At 33.8% G+C, this 20205-nt stretch overlaps 1 protein-coding gene across 2 annotated transcripts in view; it reads left to right on the top strand.

Annotated features, from left to right (window-relative positions):
- The window catches only part of LOC149079865 (protein turtle-like), a 669110-nt gene that overhangs the window by 369529 nt on the left and 279376 nt on the right, over positions 1 to 20205 (top strand). For both annotated transcript variants that reach the window (XM_089240371.1, XM_089240373.1), the window contains exon 2: positions 14079 to 14138. In XM_089240371.1, coding sequence (XP_089096497.1) covers positions 14079 to 14138 — 60 coding nt within the window. The remainder of the gene's footprint in view (positions 1 to 14078; positions 14139 to 20205) is intronic.

Genomic DNA, 20205 nt, shown 5'->3' with positions numbered 1-20205 from the left:
GATTTCTAATTAGGATCTTCAGGACAGGAGAGACCGTATAAATAATTAAATTTTGTGTAGCAATACATATATCGTCCCTTGTAGGAGAAATTACGTATCAAAAATTCTTTATTTTATTATTATTATTATTTGTCTATTAGATCCCTTTATTTATCCGTTATTCGGATGCCTTTTTCGATTGAAGGTGTGTTTCTATCACCAATGGTTCAAAAGATAAAAGGTGTGTAAGAGCCTAACTTTACACCCCCCCCCCCCCGTATTTTAATCGTAAAAATATGAATTATCGCATTCCAGATCTTTCATTTAACAAATGAGAGAATGAATACTACAACAGCCAGGATGAATGAATTACAGATTTATAGCTAAATATCCAACTACTCGCTAAATCCCGGATATTTTGACGATATTCTAAAGAATTATTGTTTCCGCTTTAATGGATGTATTCCTCTAAATTATTTTAAAACTGAAATGTTTCATTGACGTCCGATTAAAGTTCCTGGTATATTACGTACAAGTAACCAAGATGTATAATTACGTGGACATTCATGGAATAATAGTTGCAATTAGACAAAAGATACAATTCTATTCAATTTTCAAGAGACACTGATCGAAAGATAAATCTATTCTATCAGTCACTTTTACAAGAACTGTTAAACATGAACAATTATTTAATCCGATTCACGCCTCACAGTAATTTAATCGGATTAAAAAATCAGAGTATACACAACATTTTATTCCATTTTAATCGTCGTAAAACGTTCATAGAAATCCGATTCGATTCAACAAATTTGTGTTTTATTTTATAACTCAGTGTACCCTTTAAACAATTGCAATTGATCGAGATCAATTTGGGGTAAGAGTTACTGCGATGGAAAAATCCATTTATTTTACTTCCAAAGAAATGTGCAGTTGTATGTATCTAGAATTCCATCTATTTATAGGCACAAAAGTAAAACTTATGTGCGTTATGCTTTTTTTTCCGTTTAAAAAGAATTCTTTGAAAGTTGGTATCGGAAAAGCAATTAAAAGTCGTAAAATACTTTTCCCTTGAAAGTTCTCGAAGGTTCTTTGACGATTGGTTGCGTATTTTGTGGAACTACAGAAAGGAAAAAGAAATTGTCATCGAAGACTGATTTTGAAAAGATCGAAATTCTCCAAAAAAAAAATATTTTCAGAATCCTGAAAAAGAATAATAATATAAAATAAAATTCACAAAGTGATCTTATTACCAGCAAATGACATTTCTTTCACTCTTTTGATGCATCTTTTTAATTTGTCTTGTTTTTATTATTTTCTTTCGCCTTTAGAACATGAATTGAATGCTTTCATTTATGTGCTCAAGTGAATAGTAGAGGTATCTTCCTCTATAATCATCCAAAATCTCTCCAAGCAAAAAAGTCTAACCCTAATTTGAAAAGCTTCTTTATCAATTAGAGGCTGTGAAAAGTTCACACGAAAATTAAATAGTATGAAAAGGCAAGAGAAAAAGATAAACTTGAAAAGTACTTCAATTAGTTTCTGAAACTTTCTATGGTGCAAGTACTGCGCTATCTATTTAAATATATTCCTTAATAAGCGTAAGTACTTGAAAAAATAAGATTTGTAAAATAGGAGAGCAATAATTTGAAATTCAAATTTTTTTATACAAAAAAAAATTATAATCAGTAACAACAAGAACACATCAGTTTTCTTGACTTGAGACAATTCTTTTACGCTTTTAATTCAATTAAATTATTATTTTTTTTAATGCGTTTCACGTTCATCTCTACCTGTTTCGTGAATTTCTTACTCTAATTTGTTTCTTTAATTGCTGTTTTTAAATTTTTGTTTATGTTATCCGAGGTTACTATTTTATAGTTATATTTTTCTTTCGGTTTTCTTTCCTATCAACTTATGTTTCTATAATTAGTTTCATTATTTTCTATTTATACCTGTCTTTTGGTTCTTATTGACAGCGTTTTATTTTTCTGTTGACTTTGACTATCTTTGTATCTTTTATGCTATGCACTTTTAATTGACCACTTTTCAGCTTCTGAGTGTTTATCTTTTGTTTCTTTTATTCCTTTCTTTCTAATTTTAATCTCGAAATATGTTATCCAACCTCTTACTTGATTATATTATTTGCCTTCTTTCTCTTTTATAGGGATTTTTACTCTTCTAACTCTTTTTTCATTTTTTTTCTTTCTGTTTTGGTATTTCTTGTCTTTGTGTTCTTTTCCTTTACTTTCTTGACTATGTTTGATCCCTTTCTCTTGCTGGTTTCTATTTCCCTTTCTGTTTTGATTCTTCATGTTTTGGTTCTTCATTTCTCTTTCTGTTTTGATTCTTCATGTTTTGGTTCTTCATGTTTTGGTTCTTCATTTCTCTTTCTGTTTTGATTCTTCATGTTTTGGTTCTTCATTTCTCTTTCTGTTTTGATTCTTCATGTTTTGGTTCTTCATTTCTCTTTCTGTTTTGATTCTTCATTTCTCTTTCTGTTTTGATTCTTCATTTCTCTTTCTGTTTCGATTCTTCATTTCTCTTTCTGTTTTGATTCTTTATTTCCCTTTCTGTTTTGATTCTTCATTTCTCTTTCTGTTTTGATTCTTCATGTTTTGGTTCTTCATTTCGCTTTCTGTTTCGGCTCTTCATTTCGCTTTCTGTTTCGGCTCTTCATTTCGCTTTCTGTTGTAGTTCTTCATTTATCTTTCTATTTTGGTTCTTCATTTCTCTTTCTGTTTTGGTTCTTCATTTCTCTTTCTGTTTTGATTCTTCATTTCACATTCTGTTTTTGGTCAACGTCTCCCTCTTCGTGTTATGATTCTTTATTTTTTGTTTTTGCTGTCTTATTTGTTATTGTACTGTTTTGCTTCTCTTATTTTTTTTTTATCTTTCTGTTTTGTTCCCCTGTTTTTCTTCTTCCGTTTCTATTCTTTAGTTTCCGCATTTATTTTTCTATTTGATTTCTGTTTTCCCTCTGTTTCGTTTCTTTATTTTCTTCCAGTTTCATTTAGCTTTTCCATCTTGTCTGTTATTTTTTTTCTTTTACTTCTCTTCATTTGATTTTCTGTTCATGAATCCCACAATATCATGATCAAATCACAAATATCATATCCTTAAAACTTGAATATACTGTGCTATCTGGTAACTGCACTCAATGAATAATCTTATACATATATGTATAATTTCAGCCACCTCGTTGGGTAATTTTCCTGTTGTGGCATTTGTATTTGTAATAATAATTACATTCTGAAAGAAAAGTTGTAAAATAAAATTCGGAGGTATACGATCATCACTGTAGCGTATCTCAACACGCATTCTACGGTATAAAGGTATGCAATAAATAGCAATCGCAACTGAAACAAAGTAATAATACAAACTTATGTGTGTAGTTTCTATTAGACCAAAAATCATTTTAATTCAAACTGATCAATATTTTATAGTATTATCTTTCTTAATAGACTTGAAACACGCTAAAATTGTTAGCGATTGTCTAAAAAGTCCACACCTTGAGATAAAATTTGACTGACATCTGAAATTTAATCAAATTTCACAAACTTTTAAACTACTGAAAACACACAGATTTAAAAGTCTAGCTTCGCATTCTAGTATCGTATTAAATAAGATTTCTTTACGAAGGTTTTAAAAACTGGCTGTTGCGAAGATATATATATGGTAGCGGAGAGTGACGTTATCCTTGTATAAGATTTCTTTAGTTAAAAAAATGAAATGAAAATGAGATTTTCTTTCCACAGAATTGACATCTTCACCTTTTATACACGTGCTGTACCGCGCAGGACATTCTAGATATAACCGGATGAAAATTAGAAAACATTTATGGAAATCCTGGAATACTCACGGAAGACCTCAAACTATTCGAGGAGATTCAATATTATTTAAATTACTATACTCAAAATAACCGATGCAAACTGAAGGTAATCCAATAACTATGTACATTAATTCCAACGAAATATAATTTCTCTCGTCCTCTTGCATAAAGATGGGCATAACATTAAATACTGTAGTCATAGTGTGAATCCGGGAAACCTCTCCGAATCGATGCGATTTCTTAGAAATTGCTGCCGTGGCTATAAGAGTTCGGTTTTTCGAAGAAGTGTATAATTATATTCATTTCCCCGGAACCAATTAAAGAAAATGACGGAACGTGAATTTCGGAGCCCGCCTTACTGAGACTCTCTTGCCGAAGTCAGTTTTCAAATATTTCAAGTGCAGTTTAAATGAATTCGAGTCTGAATTACCAGATTCCATTTTGAAAATTCCACGTGTAACAGTACGTGCAAGTCTTTGGATTTCCGAATATTATCAGCCGACTGAAAAGGGTTATTGTAAAGGCGTGTTAAAATTACTACCTTTCTAGCGAGATTTTGGAGCGTTTGTGACTGAGACTTCTAGAGTTAATTTTCCAATGAATTCATCTTGAACTTACGTGGTGTGTAACTCGTTATATATATATTTTTTTAAATTTTCTAACAATCATATCATGAATATAAATCGAAACACATATAATATACTAATATAAATGTATGAATTATACTAAATATATACGTTAATTTTTACGATGTTCCGTGTTTTTAAGTTGATGAAAATACATGCATTTTTGGTTACGCCAATAACTTTCTATTGCATATCCGATTACTAGAGAAGCAATAATGTAAAAAATATGTCCTCCTTACTTGTTAATACAAGATAAACAGAAAAGTGGTTGTTATATTGTGATGCTGATATTTTTGAAAAAAAAATACTTCCCTTTGTACGTCAGTGCCACCTATCTGCCGTTTTTGAGTTTTTTTTCCTGTCAAAATATCCCCCTGACCCAGCGATGCTAACCCTGCAAACCGTTTTTCATTTCGTTTATTTTTCCGGTTTTTATTAATTTTTGGAGTTTCTGCGGACTCTTTTTTTTTCCCACCCTGTATTTTTCTTTATATATTTCACTAACCGGTGGGTGTGATGTCATTTATGAACCATTAGCTGATTGTTGTCATCGTCCGTGGCACGGTGCTATTCAGGATATATACGTTCCGGAAAGAAGCATTCCGTCCGCTTTTACTTTTTATAGGACACCCTGTCCTAAAACCCAAATAGAAACTTCTTGTTTTACTATAATATGCACTGTATTTGTATGAGTCTGCATAAAATGTTCTGCAATGATTTCTTTTACTTTCAAAAGTTGATATGATGCCGAATAATAGCAAATGAATTGCATGTTCCAAATCATTTGTAATTTACTCATTACTATATATTATGTCATCAAGCATAACTTCGTGATCCATAGCCGTGATCAGACCCACTCCCTTCAATATAAAGTTACGGATTACATGCAATCTCTACCAAATCCAAGAAAATGACATTCAAAACAGCGGCATCCATTCTAGTATATGTGTCTCGAGATTAATGTATGTTTATACAAGCTAAGCGTCTGATCGAAACCGAAGCAATTTCGGTTATAGATGTATAACACTTAAATCTCTGGCCTAATTCACATGCACACACGCAGTGTTCGGAAACAAACAAATACCTCCGCAGCGATTAACCAAAACGAGCGTCTCGACTAGTCTTTATTCGGTACGGTTTCCGAGGTGGATTAATGACCAAGTCTCGCTAAATCCCCTGCGCGGATTGTCAGACTCAGCACGACCCCTACGACAAAAGCACTTATCATAATGGCGAATGCATTTTCGGAAACGCGGACTTTATATCGTCGCAGATGACATTTGAGAAATTACCGTTGCTCATGCCACGACAGTTTACGAGCAACACGCTTCAGTGTATGTTCATGTACTCACTTACTCTGTTCTTTAGAAAGAGAGGAGGAAAAAAAAACTGCAATATATAGCACAGATCGCATTTATTGCTTCTATTCATAGGGAACGTGTCCGCGAGCATGAAGTTGCATCACCGTCTTGCTTACACATCACCGATTGCACGTCGCAGATTGACTTTACTTCCTGCAGTACGATATATATATATATTTTTTAAAGAATTTTCATTTCTCTGCTCCAGTGATTCATGTTGATTCATGTTAAGTCACGAAACCTGGATTTCTACCCTGATTTAGATGGGGTAATTGTGTTGGTAAAGAGACTTCTTTGTTTTTTCCCCTATGTTTTCTCTTCAAAAAAACCTATAGCGTTGAGCTGGGAATCCTGCTGCCACCTATCAGATAAAAACAAAACTATTTGTTGTAACTCTTGAAGTTGTTGGTCTAAAATCGGCGTGCGGCGTGAAAATGAGAAGAATGTGGAGGGATACTGGTGTAAATTTCATGCGTGGTGGTACCGGTTACTATGCTTTTTATGTTTGCCGCAGAATTCCAACTGCTATTTTTTGAAGCGCCAAATATCAATAACGTTTAACACGAAACTCTCTAATGGGCAATAGGATATTGGGAAGCAGACACCCCAATACGATATGCATTTTTTGTATTTTTTTAAGGAGGACGATGTTCTAGTGCAGTATGCTCTCGACACGAAAAAGCGTTGCGCCAGGGAACCCTGTTGTTACCTGTTGAATAGAAAACGAACTAGTTGTTTTAATTCTTCAAGTAAAATTAGTTCATGCATTTACAACGGCGTGCAGCATGAAAACTAATATATTGTATGATATAGGCTGTTAATTTTTATGGTGCACACTGAAGTAAATTTTGTGTTTAATGCGGGTTACTATGTTTTTATGTTTGCAGCATGATTTCAACGATTGCTTTTTCTGGTGTGCGGAAAATAAATAAATTTGAACGTGAAATGAATGGGCAATACAATATTTTACTGTAGAGAACTATTTTGCTGCAGTCGATGCGTTTTTTTTTTAGTATATGACAGAAAATGTTCTAATGTAGCAGTAATATGCGCCGTTATTATTATACATGAGCGAAAGAGCGTTGCGCTTGGAACTCTGCTGCCATCTATAGAGTAGAAACTCAACAAATTCTTCAAATATAATTATTTGTAGGGTTTAAACCGGTGTGCACACAAAGTATGGAAATGAAAAAAAAAAGTGGTACATACCATGCAATGCTCGTTTTTTGGTGCCCACCTATGTGAATATTACGCATCATAATACTGTTTTCTATTTTTTTTTTGGGAGATGACAGCATGATTTATAATTTAAAATAATATGCTTCACTAATGTCTATTATAACACGCGAAAAAGCGTTGTGCTGAGATCTGTTGTCATCTATTAAATGGATACATAACAATTAGTTATAATTCTCTAAAAAAAATTAACTGTTGGGTTTAAATCATTCGCCAGCATGAAAATGGTAAATGGTAAATAATAAAACCCTTTTTTTCGTTTTCATGCTGTACACCAGTGTAAATTTTATGTGCCTTACCTGTAACTATTTTTTTAATCGCAGCAAAATCTCAGCTATTTTGGTAAGCTGAATTTCAATTTTTTTAGTAGTTTAGCGCATCCGCTGCTTCTTTGCTGGCAAATAGAAACAAACTCTTTTCCCAGAAAAGCAGGAATTCTTAAAAATTCAAAGTTAAAAGAAGAAATATCTGAAGACATTCTTTGTTATCTTCTGGGAATCCTTTCGATCCGTAACCATAAGGATCACTCATGGAAATGATTCTTGACATTCCCAAACAATATTTGCATTTATCAAGACTTAAAATTCAGATACGTATCTGTAGGGAAGAAGGAGCCGAAGAGTCAACTATATTTATATTCAGTAAAAGGTCACTGGGAACGGATCGATAAGAGACGAGAGAAGTCTCAAGATACGAGTATATAACTAATCTTAGACGAAAAGAGGAAAAACTTGTAGCCTTAACCAACACCAATAAACACCACAAGTAAATACAGAACTAATCGCGATAAGTATCGGGAGAAATAAGGGGAGAAAAAACTGAACGTCGAAGGAACCTGATGATATACTGAACCATCACAGATGCAAAATAATAAATGCCGATAAATTTCTCCGCATCTTCATCTAGTGAAACTTTCACTAACACCAAAAATGAATCGAATGCACTACATTCTGGTGTGGTTAATGTAGTGAATAGCATGGATATATATGAAGGATTATAGGTATACATTTTCATCATTGTAACGTCCATATTAGTATTGTATTTATACTTATTCCGAATCCTTGAAGCTTTATTTGTATTATTTGGAAAACGATATTGCTCTTTGCATATTTCATTTCGTTTTTTTTTCGAAACACTTATTTTGTGCATATTGGGATGCATTATATTATTATGCAGAGTTTATAGCCGAATTCCATCGACTTGGCTTATAAATCCGAAACGTCAGCTTTTATATAAGTAATGCAAATACAAAATCCACAATACAATGTCCACTTCTTTGACCGCCACTAAATAGTGTTCAGAACACCTAAGCCGCTCGATACTAAGAACACCTAAGCCGCTCGATACTAAGAACACCTAAGCCGCTCGATACTAAGAACACCTAAGCCGCTCGATACTAAGAACACCTAAGCCGCTCGATACTAAGAACACCTAAGCCGCTCGATACTAAGAACAGTTAAGCCGATACTAGTTGCACACATCCTGAATAATAACACAATTCAGTTTGTAAGTGAAATGAGGTGGGTTGTTCGAACCAAGATGAGTGACCATGCAGTTGTCAATGCTGAAGGTCATGCTCCAATCGTTTGTTCATCCTGCAATCATATTCAAGTTGGTCTGGAGCAACTCTCTATCACTTTGATTTTCGACTAATCCTATAAGCTTCACGTCATCTGCGAATTTCCTTACAATCGCACCGATATCATGATCGAGCTTATCGATAAAAAGTTAAAGAAAAAATGGAACCAGAGACATTTCCTTGAGGAGTTCCACTTTTAACACCTGCTCAATCAAAAAGTTTACCATAATCCGCGGTGACTTATCTCTCAACCACGATTCTGTGTAATTGAACAAGTTCCCTCCAATCTCATGTGAACGCTTCAAGAGGTTGTCATGTTGGACCCCATGCAATGTCTTCTGGAAACCCAGATAAACAATGTCGACCTTTCTGCCTTTTCCCTACACCTTGGTCACGTGATCAAAGACGCAAAGCAGGTTGGTTACACATCAGCTCCCCTTCCTGAAGCTATGCTGGTTTTCCCACATGACACTATTTTCGTCTCTCCTTTCTTCAATTACCGGGAGAAATGAAAAAAATGGCGAAAACCATTGTAAAGGAATAAACTATTCGGTGAAAAACTAACGGCAGAGGCAGAGATGAGTTTTTTTTTCCTTACTTACAAAATCAACATCTCAAAAAATAAATATCTGCACAACATCGTTTTCGGTATATCTTGCATTAGCAAGTGGAGAACGACATCATGTCATCTGGTGGCTTGTCGTCTACGAGCTATTAGCTGATTGTGTTCATTGCACGGTCCCGTTCGGCATATATATTACGCTCCAGTGAAGGGAAATCTATACCTCCTCTGTAGTTTAGTAATGAGAGTACTCGTCCGGCAAACGAATGACCCGGGTTCGACTCGACGCAGAGATGAGTTTATTTCCTTTTCCATCAACATCTGAAAAAATAAATATCTTCTCTCACATCTAGTTTTCTGTATATCTTGCATAAAATATTATACATATACTGGCAGCATTAGAGACGTGACAAATCGTTGAAAGTTATATACATGCCTTGAGAACCACATACTCCCACGTTAACATTCCAACAGGAACCTCTAACGTATAGGGAGCATGTAGGAAAGAAGTCAACACTTCCACGGAGGTCCAGAGCAGCCCATTAGGCGAAGAAACCCAACGCATTCTCCCATCGCATCCGCCACAAAGCCCACCCGAAAAGTATGTACATGCCTGAAACACGTTGCTAGGTAACCAAAGTAAATATTCCAAAAGTCATTGTTGAGCTCCAGAAACGATTGTTGTCCGACAGTTTTTTCCGCATTACCGGCATTTGCCCAGCTCTGACGAACTTTTCCAATAGCCTCTCTGTCATTCCGGGCCCTGTTTGGTATATACGTATATGCAAAATTTGGGGACGATCACTCCAAAATTGTAGACTTGTATAGAGAACGAACACACGCACACACAAACAGAAAATCAATTATATATGTGTATAGATATATACATTACAATTCATGTTTTATATTGAAATCTGGTATGAACTTAAGAAAGTCGAAAACCCAATTGGTGACGACATTAGAATTTTTAGATTTGAGTTAAAAAAATGATGGTAAAATTGACGATGACGAGACACAGAAGCTGACTGCGTAATAGTGAAGTAATAATAAATTTTTAGCAGAATAAAAAAATTTACAAATTCCAAAAATCAAAAATCCTCAAAGCCATCGCCTTTGCTCTTGAACAGTAAGGAACAGCCCGACAATACATATTTGCTTAAATTTTATATTCAAACAAAAATTTAAAAACAAATCAAGAATAAGAAGAAATTAAACAACAATTATTATAATAACAAAAGAATATAATTAACACAAAAATAAATATTCATATTGAAAATTAAAAAAAAAAATAACTTCAATTACTCTTCATAGATCTAATAACAAAAAAAACTCCCTCAAAATTACACACCTAGAAATTCCTCAAAAATAATCAAAACTCTACCCACTGTTAGAAAATATATTAAACTTTAAGCATTTTTTTACCAAACAACGCTTTATAAAGTACACACAACACAACTGATCCCTATATGGAAGTAACAGGAAAAAAAAATTATTCCCTAAGAAGAAAAACAAACAAAATTCCCGTGTTTTCAGCAAACTCACAAGAAATCATGATTCTTCCAAGAAACACGTCTTTACTTTCAAATATATATATATATAGATATTTGTTGTTGCGTTCAAGAAAAGAAAAGATAAAGTTGTTCCAATGATCTTAAACACGTACTCTTAACTTATAAGAAAAGGTGTTGTCATGACCCTTCTACCCGGTTAAGTGCAGAAAAGAAAAAAATGCTATAAGGTCCGTCCGGCTTGTGTAACGCTTTACCAGTATGTGTTTTCACAAGGAAAACTCTTGAGTTATGAGTTTTGTTACAAGAAAAGCTTTTATGAAAAACCATATATATTTCCTATAACTTGCAAAAAAGAAAATATCTCTACAAAAGAAAAAATATATATATCTAATATTTATTTTTCTTGCTTTTTTCTTGTAAGAAATTTAGCAGCTCCTGAAAAATGAGAGTTTTTTCCTCTTCTTAAGATCAGGCAATTGATACTATATATCTTAGTTACAGATTCTTCTTATTAAGGTTAGCTTGTAGGAGAGAGGAACTTTATTTACGGTTTGTAATATCCTCTGTGGTATGACAATTTCAGTGTTAGTATTGGAAAGGAACAAAAAAATACTATATATATATGTGTGTGTGTTTTGCCCCGGAAGGTATTCTCACTTATTGATATTGCTGATAGTTAAGCAAAAGAAATGATAGTTTAACGAGGACTTACTTCTTTTCAGCTGTGTATTGTCTTCCTTATTTTGTTGTTGAGATGGAACATGGTAGTTTATACGCCCTTTGAGAATGTTCTTTAGTGAAGGGAGGATATTAAAGAGAGGAAATAAATTGACTGTATATTATCCGGTTTTATTTTTACTCCTGTTTTTCTGGGATAAGTGTGTAGCGATGGAACGGATAGAATCATTTTATTATGAATTTCAATCGAATTATTTACATATTGAGTTTTCATTTTGTGATTTTTTTTCCGTTTTAAGTGTTTGAGAAATAAAAATTAGAGTAAATGTCTGGTTTATCAATGGTCTTTATCTCTTGGGTTATTTAGGGTGGTTTTGAAATCGTGCTTCCTGTTCATAGCAATGCGTGGTGTTGATTTCGCATTCAAACTCTTAAGACTTATTCAGGTGATATTGTGAGCGCTGGGCACATAAGCTAGCTTTGGTCCAATATGTTTTGTGTCTGTGTTTTGAACAAACAAATCAAATTACTTTCAATGTATCTATTGTATTGGAATACTGTTAGGCGAAAACAACACGATAACAATACTTTCACATTACACCTTTTCATAACACTCTTCAAAATTTCAGATCCACAAAATTCCGTGTGAATTTTAATACAGAGCACTCCTTAAAGCCACATGGTTACAACAATTCTTGACAACGTATAGTTACTGTGCTACTCAAAATTCCTTAACTACAGTGCTCCTCTAAATTCCTTAGTTGCAGGGCTTCTCCAAATTCCTTAGCTAGTTATCCCCAAAATTATTTAGCTTCACGGCATCTCTAAATTCTTTAGCTACAGTGCTCCTCAGAATCCCTTAGCTACGGTGACACTCAAAATCGTTTACTTATAGCACTCCCAGAAGTCCATTAGTTCAGCACTCGTAAAAATTCTATATTTCTGGTAATCCTTAAAATCCCTTACCTGTAGGTCTCCTAAAATTTTCATAGCTATAGCTATTTTTGAAATCATTTAGCTACAATGCTTTTTAAAATCCTTAAATTACCGCGCACCTTAAACTACATTAGCCAACAACAATTTTTCAAATTTCATATTTACAGCACATATTAGAATTACATACTTACCATATATCTTGAAATTTGTATTCGGTATCTACAGAAAATTATTCGGGGGGTATCTACATAAAATTTCAATAAGAACACCGTTTTTAACGTTTGCGGAGTGGCCGTTTCAAAACGCGTTTTCGTTTCATGTTAGACCATGCATTTTTTGATGGCAATTGTTTGTATTGGTGTATACTATCAACTGTTAAAGTTTTCCCATCTTTTCTGATCACCATGTATCATTGATCAAAGTTTTCGTGGGGTCAATTTTTCGAACGTGCGTCTTAATACGAGGAAATTTTTCGGAAAATAATTTAAAAAAATTGAAAAATTAATTTAGGGAATTAATTAACAGATAAATCAAGTCATGCAAAAAACCCATAGCTTTTACGAAAACTCTTTGTGTTGATTTTTAAAATGCATTAATACTTGCTCGGTTCAAAATGACCCCACGACACCAGTTAAGGGTAAATTTATACCGATGTATTGAAAAAAATCATCACCAGATTTGTAAAGTGTTAGCCAAATTAGATCTATTTGAAAAATTAACAAAATCAGCATTTTTTTGCCGAAATGTGGTAATTTCCTCTCCTTTATTCTTTTCTCAAATCAGAGTACAGGGGAAAACACTGGTTTGCGCTTCTTCAGCTGTGTTAATTTCTATCAGGGTAGTTAAAAAATAGCATTATTTACAGCTTCAAAAACATTGTTATGCGTTTGGTATACTTTCGGTAAATTTGGTAGGATTCCGAAGTGACAAAGTAATCAATTTTCAAAGCATGATAACTCGAGAACTATTCGTCAAATCAAAAACTGAAAATACTTTTGCATGTTAGTTTCTGACAAGGAATCACTTTGTGTAGTTTTTGGGCTTATGATTGGATCCACCCTGTGTACTGAAACAGATAAATTTTTCAATTTTTCAGGAATGCAATATGAATAAATGAAGATATCTCTTAGATACATGTGGATCGATGAAGTATTTCAGAGAATTGCAAATCCAGAACAATGCAGCGAAGTCTGAAATTTGATTAAATTGTAGTTTCAGATAGACAAAGTGAATACTTCACGTGGAATTTATCATGGATATTGTTTTGTAAACAGTGTCTATACATCCCGTGTTCTCGACACCAACTATTAACGAACCGGATACATGAAAGCCTGACGGGCTTAGAATCAAAGTATCGAATAATTATTAGCGTTGAAAGCTTTGTAAGACAAAATCCTTCTCACAAACAATTCCCCTTTGAATGTCAGGAGCAACTAGAGGTTGTGGCCACCTCTTAAGTGGGTTACTCTCGTAATCCACTTGGGTTGCCGTTGAATTTTCCAATGTAATAAGTACCTATATGTGAAACGTAGGTTTAAAAAAAAAATCATCATAAATTTACACTTGCCTAGAAAATGCTAAGCATTAACAAAGTTATATTTTTCTAACATGATAATATATAAGTTGACAGTATGGATAAATTATGTATTGAAATAAATATTTATTGAATTTGGTCTAACATGGAATAATTTCATACGTCGAAGAATTTTATATTAGAGAAGTTCAATGACTATTAATTTGTGGAAAATGCATAGTACATTTATATATTTCTTAATTTTCAGATGAAGGCTCACTGGTGACGTCTACTATCAGCGAAGCCGTGATGAGACAAATACCATTGGGTGAGTGAAAACACATTTTCTTTTAGATAATAAGCATCAAAAATTATTTTGGCTGGATTGCAAAAATTCGATCTATCTCGATTAATCGCCAATTATGGAAACCAATTTGGTTTTTCCTACAAACCTAAAGTGCAGTAAAAGGATTTCGCAACTGTGTTTATAAACTATCCGAAAAATACAAAAATCTAGGGGGGCCTTCCTGTAATCGTAAGGATCCGTTATAACAATGAAGTTCCGTTTTTTCCTGATTTCAATCATTCCAGACCGCAAAGGGTTAAAGCGGTTATACTGCGAGATCAAATTGAGCCAATGAAAATACCCTTCACAGTGTAAAACGGTGAAAAACAATATTATTTTCTCGCACAGAAATAAATCTTGAAGATCTATCTCAGTTCGTAATGATACTAGATAGCGGTTAATCCCTGTCCAATTCAAACTTTTCTCCCCCGAAAAAACAAATTCAGAAGTACATAAGTTAGTTGATGCTATAATCGTTCCAGCAGTCACGTACGAGTCCGATGTATTATTCTTTGTTCTTTTTTTTATCGACTCGTGCGTACTAGAAGAGTACTCCAGGAGAAGAGTTAACATCTCGTTCGTAGCGCCACCTATAGGGAATAAAAACACGTAAGTGTGACATAAAGTAGCCTGAAGCGGAATAGTTCTTTCGGAAACATATCACGTATCCAAGTTGGTGCTTTTCGTCGTTCTCTTGGGCTCGAGATGGGTTTCGCCAAAAAAAAAAAAAGAGAGATAGAGAGATGAAAGAAAAAAGCATCTTAAAACCAATTTACGGTCTTCCTTGATTAAGTTCCGTTTCAGGGGAATTTCCGGATCTCTCCTATTTTTTTCTCCCCTTCCACTTCCGGTTTGTTATGGTGTCATTTCTACAAAGCATTCATATCTCATTCGCAGTTTTTTGTCATTCCTGGTGTATTTTGCCACCTATCTCTTGTACAAGTTATTCTCTCGGGCACGAACAACATTTTTTTATTACGTAATATATTTCTAGTCCTTCTTCTTGATTATACTTATACCTGTGCCGCGTTTCAATAATAAATAATACTAATACCTGGACACAAATATTCCAGACAGAAACTAATTTGCTGTACCTTGTAGTTTGGAGCTTCTTTTGATTATGGAATGGGAAAAGAGCTTTCTTGGCTCGAAGCACGGTTAATATGCTCAAAAGCAATTGATGTGTCTTATCTGATTAGGAATTCATAACTTACAAATTTTGCTATTCAGTATGTGTACCATGACGGAGTATATTAAGCCTATTTTCGAAAGTGTCTAGGATTTTTTTTGGATAAATGTATTATACAGTCTGCAGCGAGCGGTGACGAGATACAAATACCCTTGCGTGAGTGAAAATATATTTTCTAGACAATAAATAATCTCAACAAAGGTGTTTTGGCTATAATGAAAAATACGATCCACCTCAATTAATCGCCAATTACGGAGAAATTTTATCTTTTCTACAAACACACGAGCAGTAAAAAATACGGTTCATCTATTTTATCTATATACATGTGGAACGATTTCGATTACACGTGTTAAAATCCGTTCGTGTTCAATCGACAGCTGTAGCATGAACCTCAATAATTTTAAATCAAAGCGTTCCAGAAATGGCACCTAGGAGCAGAGGTGCTGACATGAAGGAAACATTAAGGGGGAGACTGGAACTTGCTGGTTGTCCCGTACATACGGGATTGAAGTGCGTACGCAGGAGAGGGAAGGTGCATTGCATTATTTTTTCAAGTGTGGGGGTCTCAGCCCCTTATAATATTTACTGGACGGGGAGAGGGGTGAAATGTCCTCAGCCCTTAAGTTCCAGTTCCTTTGCTTAGGAGGGATGAGATCAAACATGATGAGATCCTTCACGTGATTAAAATGAACCAATCATAATACTCTTTGAGGTGAAAATACAACTGTTTTAAAGCAAAAAAGCATTCATATCTCTTTCGCAGTTTTTTGCCATTCCTTTCATTTTTGTTTCCTATATCTTGTAGAAGTTTATTTTCTCGGGCACACGACAAAATGTTTTATTACGTATCTATTTCTTGATTCTATTTACACGTGCGCTGTTTCAATAATAAATAATACTTAGATACTAAATACAGAAATAGTACAGATAAAAAACTAATTTCCTGTATCTGTTGTTTTGAGCTTCTTTTGGTTACGAAATGGAGAAGAGTTTTACTGGATTGCAACAGCGATCAATGTACTTAAAAACTAATTGAATATCTCAGCTAATTAAGTAATTAATCATTTTCAGTTTTTGGTATGCTTTACGGGTACATAGAATTAATATCGGACATATTTTCTACATTATTAAGTTTTTGGATAAATTTAAATTCTTAACCCGACTTCTATCAAATTATTCATCTCCAGGCTGACTATGTTCTCTCGGGAAAATAATACGGGAATTGGGATCTCAAACACTGGAAAAAATTGCATTCCCGCCGAGAATGATGCCAAAATGATGAAATCAAAAGTCTTTGAACATGACAAACACGTGAGATGAATATTCAGATTCACAGTCATAATCACAAGTTTAATACAATCTGTGATTTGAGAAAAAAAAAATTTCCCTTGATTCGAGGGTAAAGAATAAAAATTCAAGTCGGCTAGGATTTGTTGAAAACAGGATATATTTTTTCAAAAAATTCGGAACGGCCAAGAATACGGAAAAGTACGGGAATACCCCTCGGAAAATAGATTATATGGTCACTCCATTCACCAAAAATATATTTCGAACATATAACGTTTGTTTGGTGAATTTAATCTAATCGATTGAGAATTGCGGTAGCCACTCTATTTCTCATCTTTGGCGAGTTTGCAACAATTTTGCAGTAATTGGCTGCTTCATTTACCTTTGGAAATTTTGTTTTTAGCGATAATTGCCGATGTCCTGTGTGTGGATACCGTTTTCACACATTTTTATGCCCTTTTGCTGTTGACACTTTTCTTACCGAAAACCCTTTCGCAAGCTAGAGGTTGTACACCCTTGTTTTAGACATTTCACTGGTCCTTGAATTCAGAAACGTTGAGAAACGCAATTAAACTTGGGCATGCGACTACTTTAATTTTAGCTAATTAGTAGCTATGAATGCTTCAGATTCATCCTAGATTCGCAATAGCTATTGCCAATCAATTGTCTGTTGAGTGATAGACACTTTGGCTAATAAAAGAACTAGGGCTAGATAGATGTTTTCGAACCTTCCTGAATGCAAGGACCACTAAAATGTCTAAAACAATTTGACAGACCACTTGTGTCTCGTATTACGGGACATTCCTGCAATTTTCGTTGCTTCAAATTGTTTTTTCTTGGTTCAGTTTTTTCAACGATAGCTATTTGAATTTGTAATATGCCAAAAATTATAAACATTCATCTCACCTATTTGTGAGGCTTAACGTTTTGTTCGCAATTTCTTCGGAATTTTAATTACGATTTGTGATTGTGTCTGCTTCTGATAATATTTTTGATCACAATCGATTATGTCCCGTATTTTACGAATTATTATTTACGATCCCAGTTCACTGTATTTCTATTTGTATTCGTATGTTTCTTAATAGAATATGGTTATTAAATAATTTGAATATTTTTTCGTGAAATACAGCTTTGTTTACTGGGATTAGTAGCAGCCCTTCGAATTCCACACCCTTCAGAAATATTAGCAGTAAATTTCAAATTGCTAATAAAATTGGCTACCTGGCAGTCCAGTGGTTAGGGTGTCTTTACTTCTCAATATTACTTCTGACCGCGCAGGTCTGGGTTCGAATCCCGGTTCGAGCATGGATGTCTACTAACACACTAACAAATTCCTTGGACAGATCGTAGGATCTCTTCGGAATACGTGATAATCACATTATTATTATTATTATATAAAAGTAATAAATTTCAATTTTTGGCAAATTTTAGTCATGTCCCTTATTTAGGGAAGCAGTTCCCCGTATTAACCTCGATGATGTATGGTGAACCTAAGTATCAAGGTATCAGTTTATTTGAACTCATATAGATACCTATAATAGCAATTACAACGGATGAATAATTTTGTCAAGTGTATCTGCGGGACACCTTTACCATCGCCGCGGACTATAGGTTGCGAAACACTGGGCTAGGTCAATATTTTGATTAGAAACTAGGAAACACTTTCAACGCCACATAAGGAACTTCACGAATTAGAACAACCACGCTGAGGATACACATTTTAATTAAGAAAACGGACTTTTTACAACCCTAGGAAAACTCCTTAATTACATTCGTGAGTAGTAATTTAGTGCCGTGTAACAGAAAAAAAAAAAAGAGAAGCAATAAAATCAGACACAACAAACTTAAGAGATTGGAATAAAATCTGATCCGAAAATGGAGGAAGAACGAGGCAATGACGAAACTTCATTAAGTACAGGAAACGGTTATAAAAGAGCGAGTGCAGTATAAAACACCCCCTTATAAGAGACATTCTTTTCATTCTATTTTCACACATCTGAAAGGGGAAAAAAAAAAAAAAACCTATCGTTTATGGTGTAAGTCGTAAACATTAGTTTGCGAGTAATTCAGCTTTTAAAAACCTACGGTCATTGCGAAGTACGTGATTGCTACTCGCAACATTACCTGATACTATGTGTGAAAAGAAAAAAAGAAACGAAAAACGAAACTAAATTTATTTTTAGTTTCTTTTCCTCTTCTCCACAAAAACCTGTCGGCCAAACCAACTCCAAAGTTTTTCTTTTTATATATAAATAAGAAGAAAGGGAATTGTTAGGAGAAAAGCGAATCTTAATCGAAATTCGATTTTCTTAGGAAAAAGGAAAAATTGGAAGGAAAAAAAAAATATATATACGGATAAAAGGAAAAAAAAAGGAAATAAAATATGTTGAAAATTCAGGACTGGAAATAAAAAATTGTTGAGAAAAGTTTGTTTTCGTTTTATATATAAAAGGGTCTTTTTTGTGTGTGTGTCTAACCGGATATAGTTTTGGTCCACGTTTACTATTCTAGTTTTGTCTAATGAAAAATTTAAGTTCTTTTTTGGGTTTTTTTTCCCCCTTTTTTTCAGTATGTTTAGGATGAGGTGCATTAGGTGCAATTTGAAGTACAGTACGTGATAGGAAAAATAAATACTCCATTTCCTTCATTTCTATTTCCGGCTTATTTTTCCCTATTTTATTTTTGGGTGTACAAAGAGATAAAACTTTGAATTCCATTTATTATTATTTTGTGTTTTTTTCAACGGCATTTTTAGTTGTTTTTTTCCCCTTTTTATTGTATGTACACAAATTTAGTTGAGTTTTTTTTTTTTTGGATAGATTGTGTTCGAATTAATGTGACATATTTTTCTTTATGTAATGTTATTTGCTGGTTTTTTTGTTTTTTTTTTTGGAAATTGATTTTTTGGGAATTTATGATTGGAAATGATACTTGTTGAAAGGATGGTTTTTATTTAGAATATATATTCATCATGCATATTGCACTCACAGATTGAGAAAATTTTCGTTTCGAACAAGGATGGAATGGACCGATAATTTAATAGTACCGTATTTTTTTGAGTAAAATCCACGAATTGTACGTTAAAACGCCATGGAAATTTCGTAGTGCGGATTATACAGTGTGCTGTGAGTGCTAATGCGGCCTTTATCTCATTAACCGCCCGTCGTAGGATTATGATTCCTATGCGATTCCAATAGAAAGAATGTTCAAAAGTCGTTTGAAAATCGCTCTGTACATGTTTTGAGAGTGGAAAATACAGTCTATCACAAAATAAAAAAAAACAAATTTTTATTGTCCTTCAACTTCCATTTAGAAAGTCGTTGCCCTGCATCCTCCTGAAGCCAAAATAAAAAAAAAATCCCATGTTTCTCCTTGCAATTTTCGCTGAGATATTCGAATTCAACACAAATCGGCGAGAAGTTGGGAAAGAACAGCATAAATGAGGGTAAATCTGTTCGTTTTTTCTGTTCTTACGTAATTTTTCTCCGATTTTCAATCCAAATATCTAAAGCGAATATTAAATTTACAGACCCAATTGCAAGTACAATCTGGTATGTAAAATTACCCAATGTA

Source organism: Pholcus phalangioides, unplaced genomic scaffold (genome assembly GCF_987345545.1).
Source record: "Pholcus phalangioides strain wild (caught in Gottingen) unplaced genomic scaffold, Ppha-v1.0 ptg000012l_1, whole genome shotgun sequence".
NCBI lineage: Eukaryota > Metazoa > Arthropoda > Arachnida > Araneae > Pholcidae > Pholcus > Pholcus phalangioides.
The sequence above is the reverse complement of the archived record's forward strand: the minus strand, read 5'-3'. Positions and strand labels throughout refer to the sequence as shown.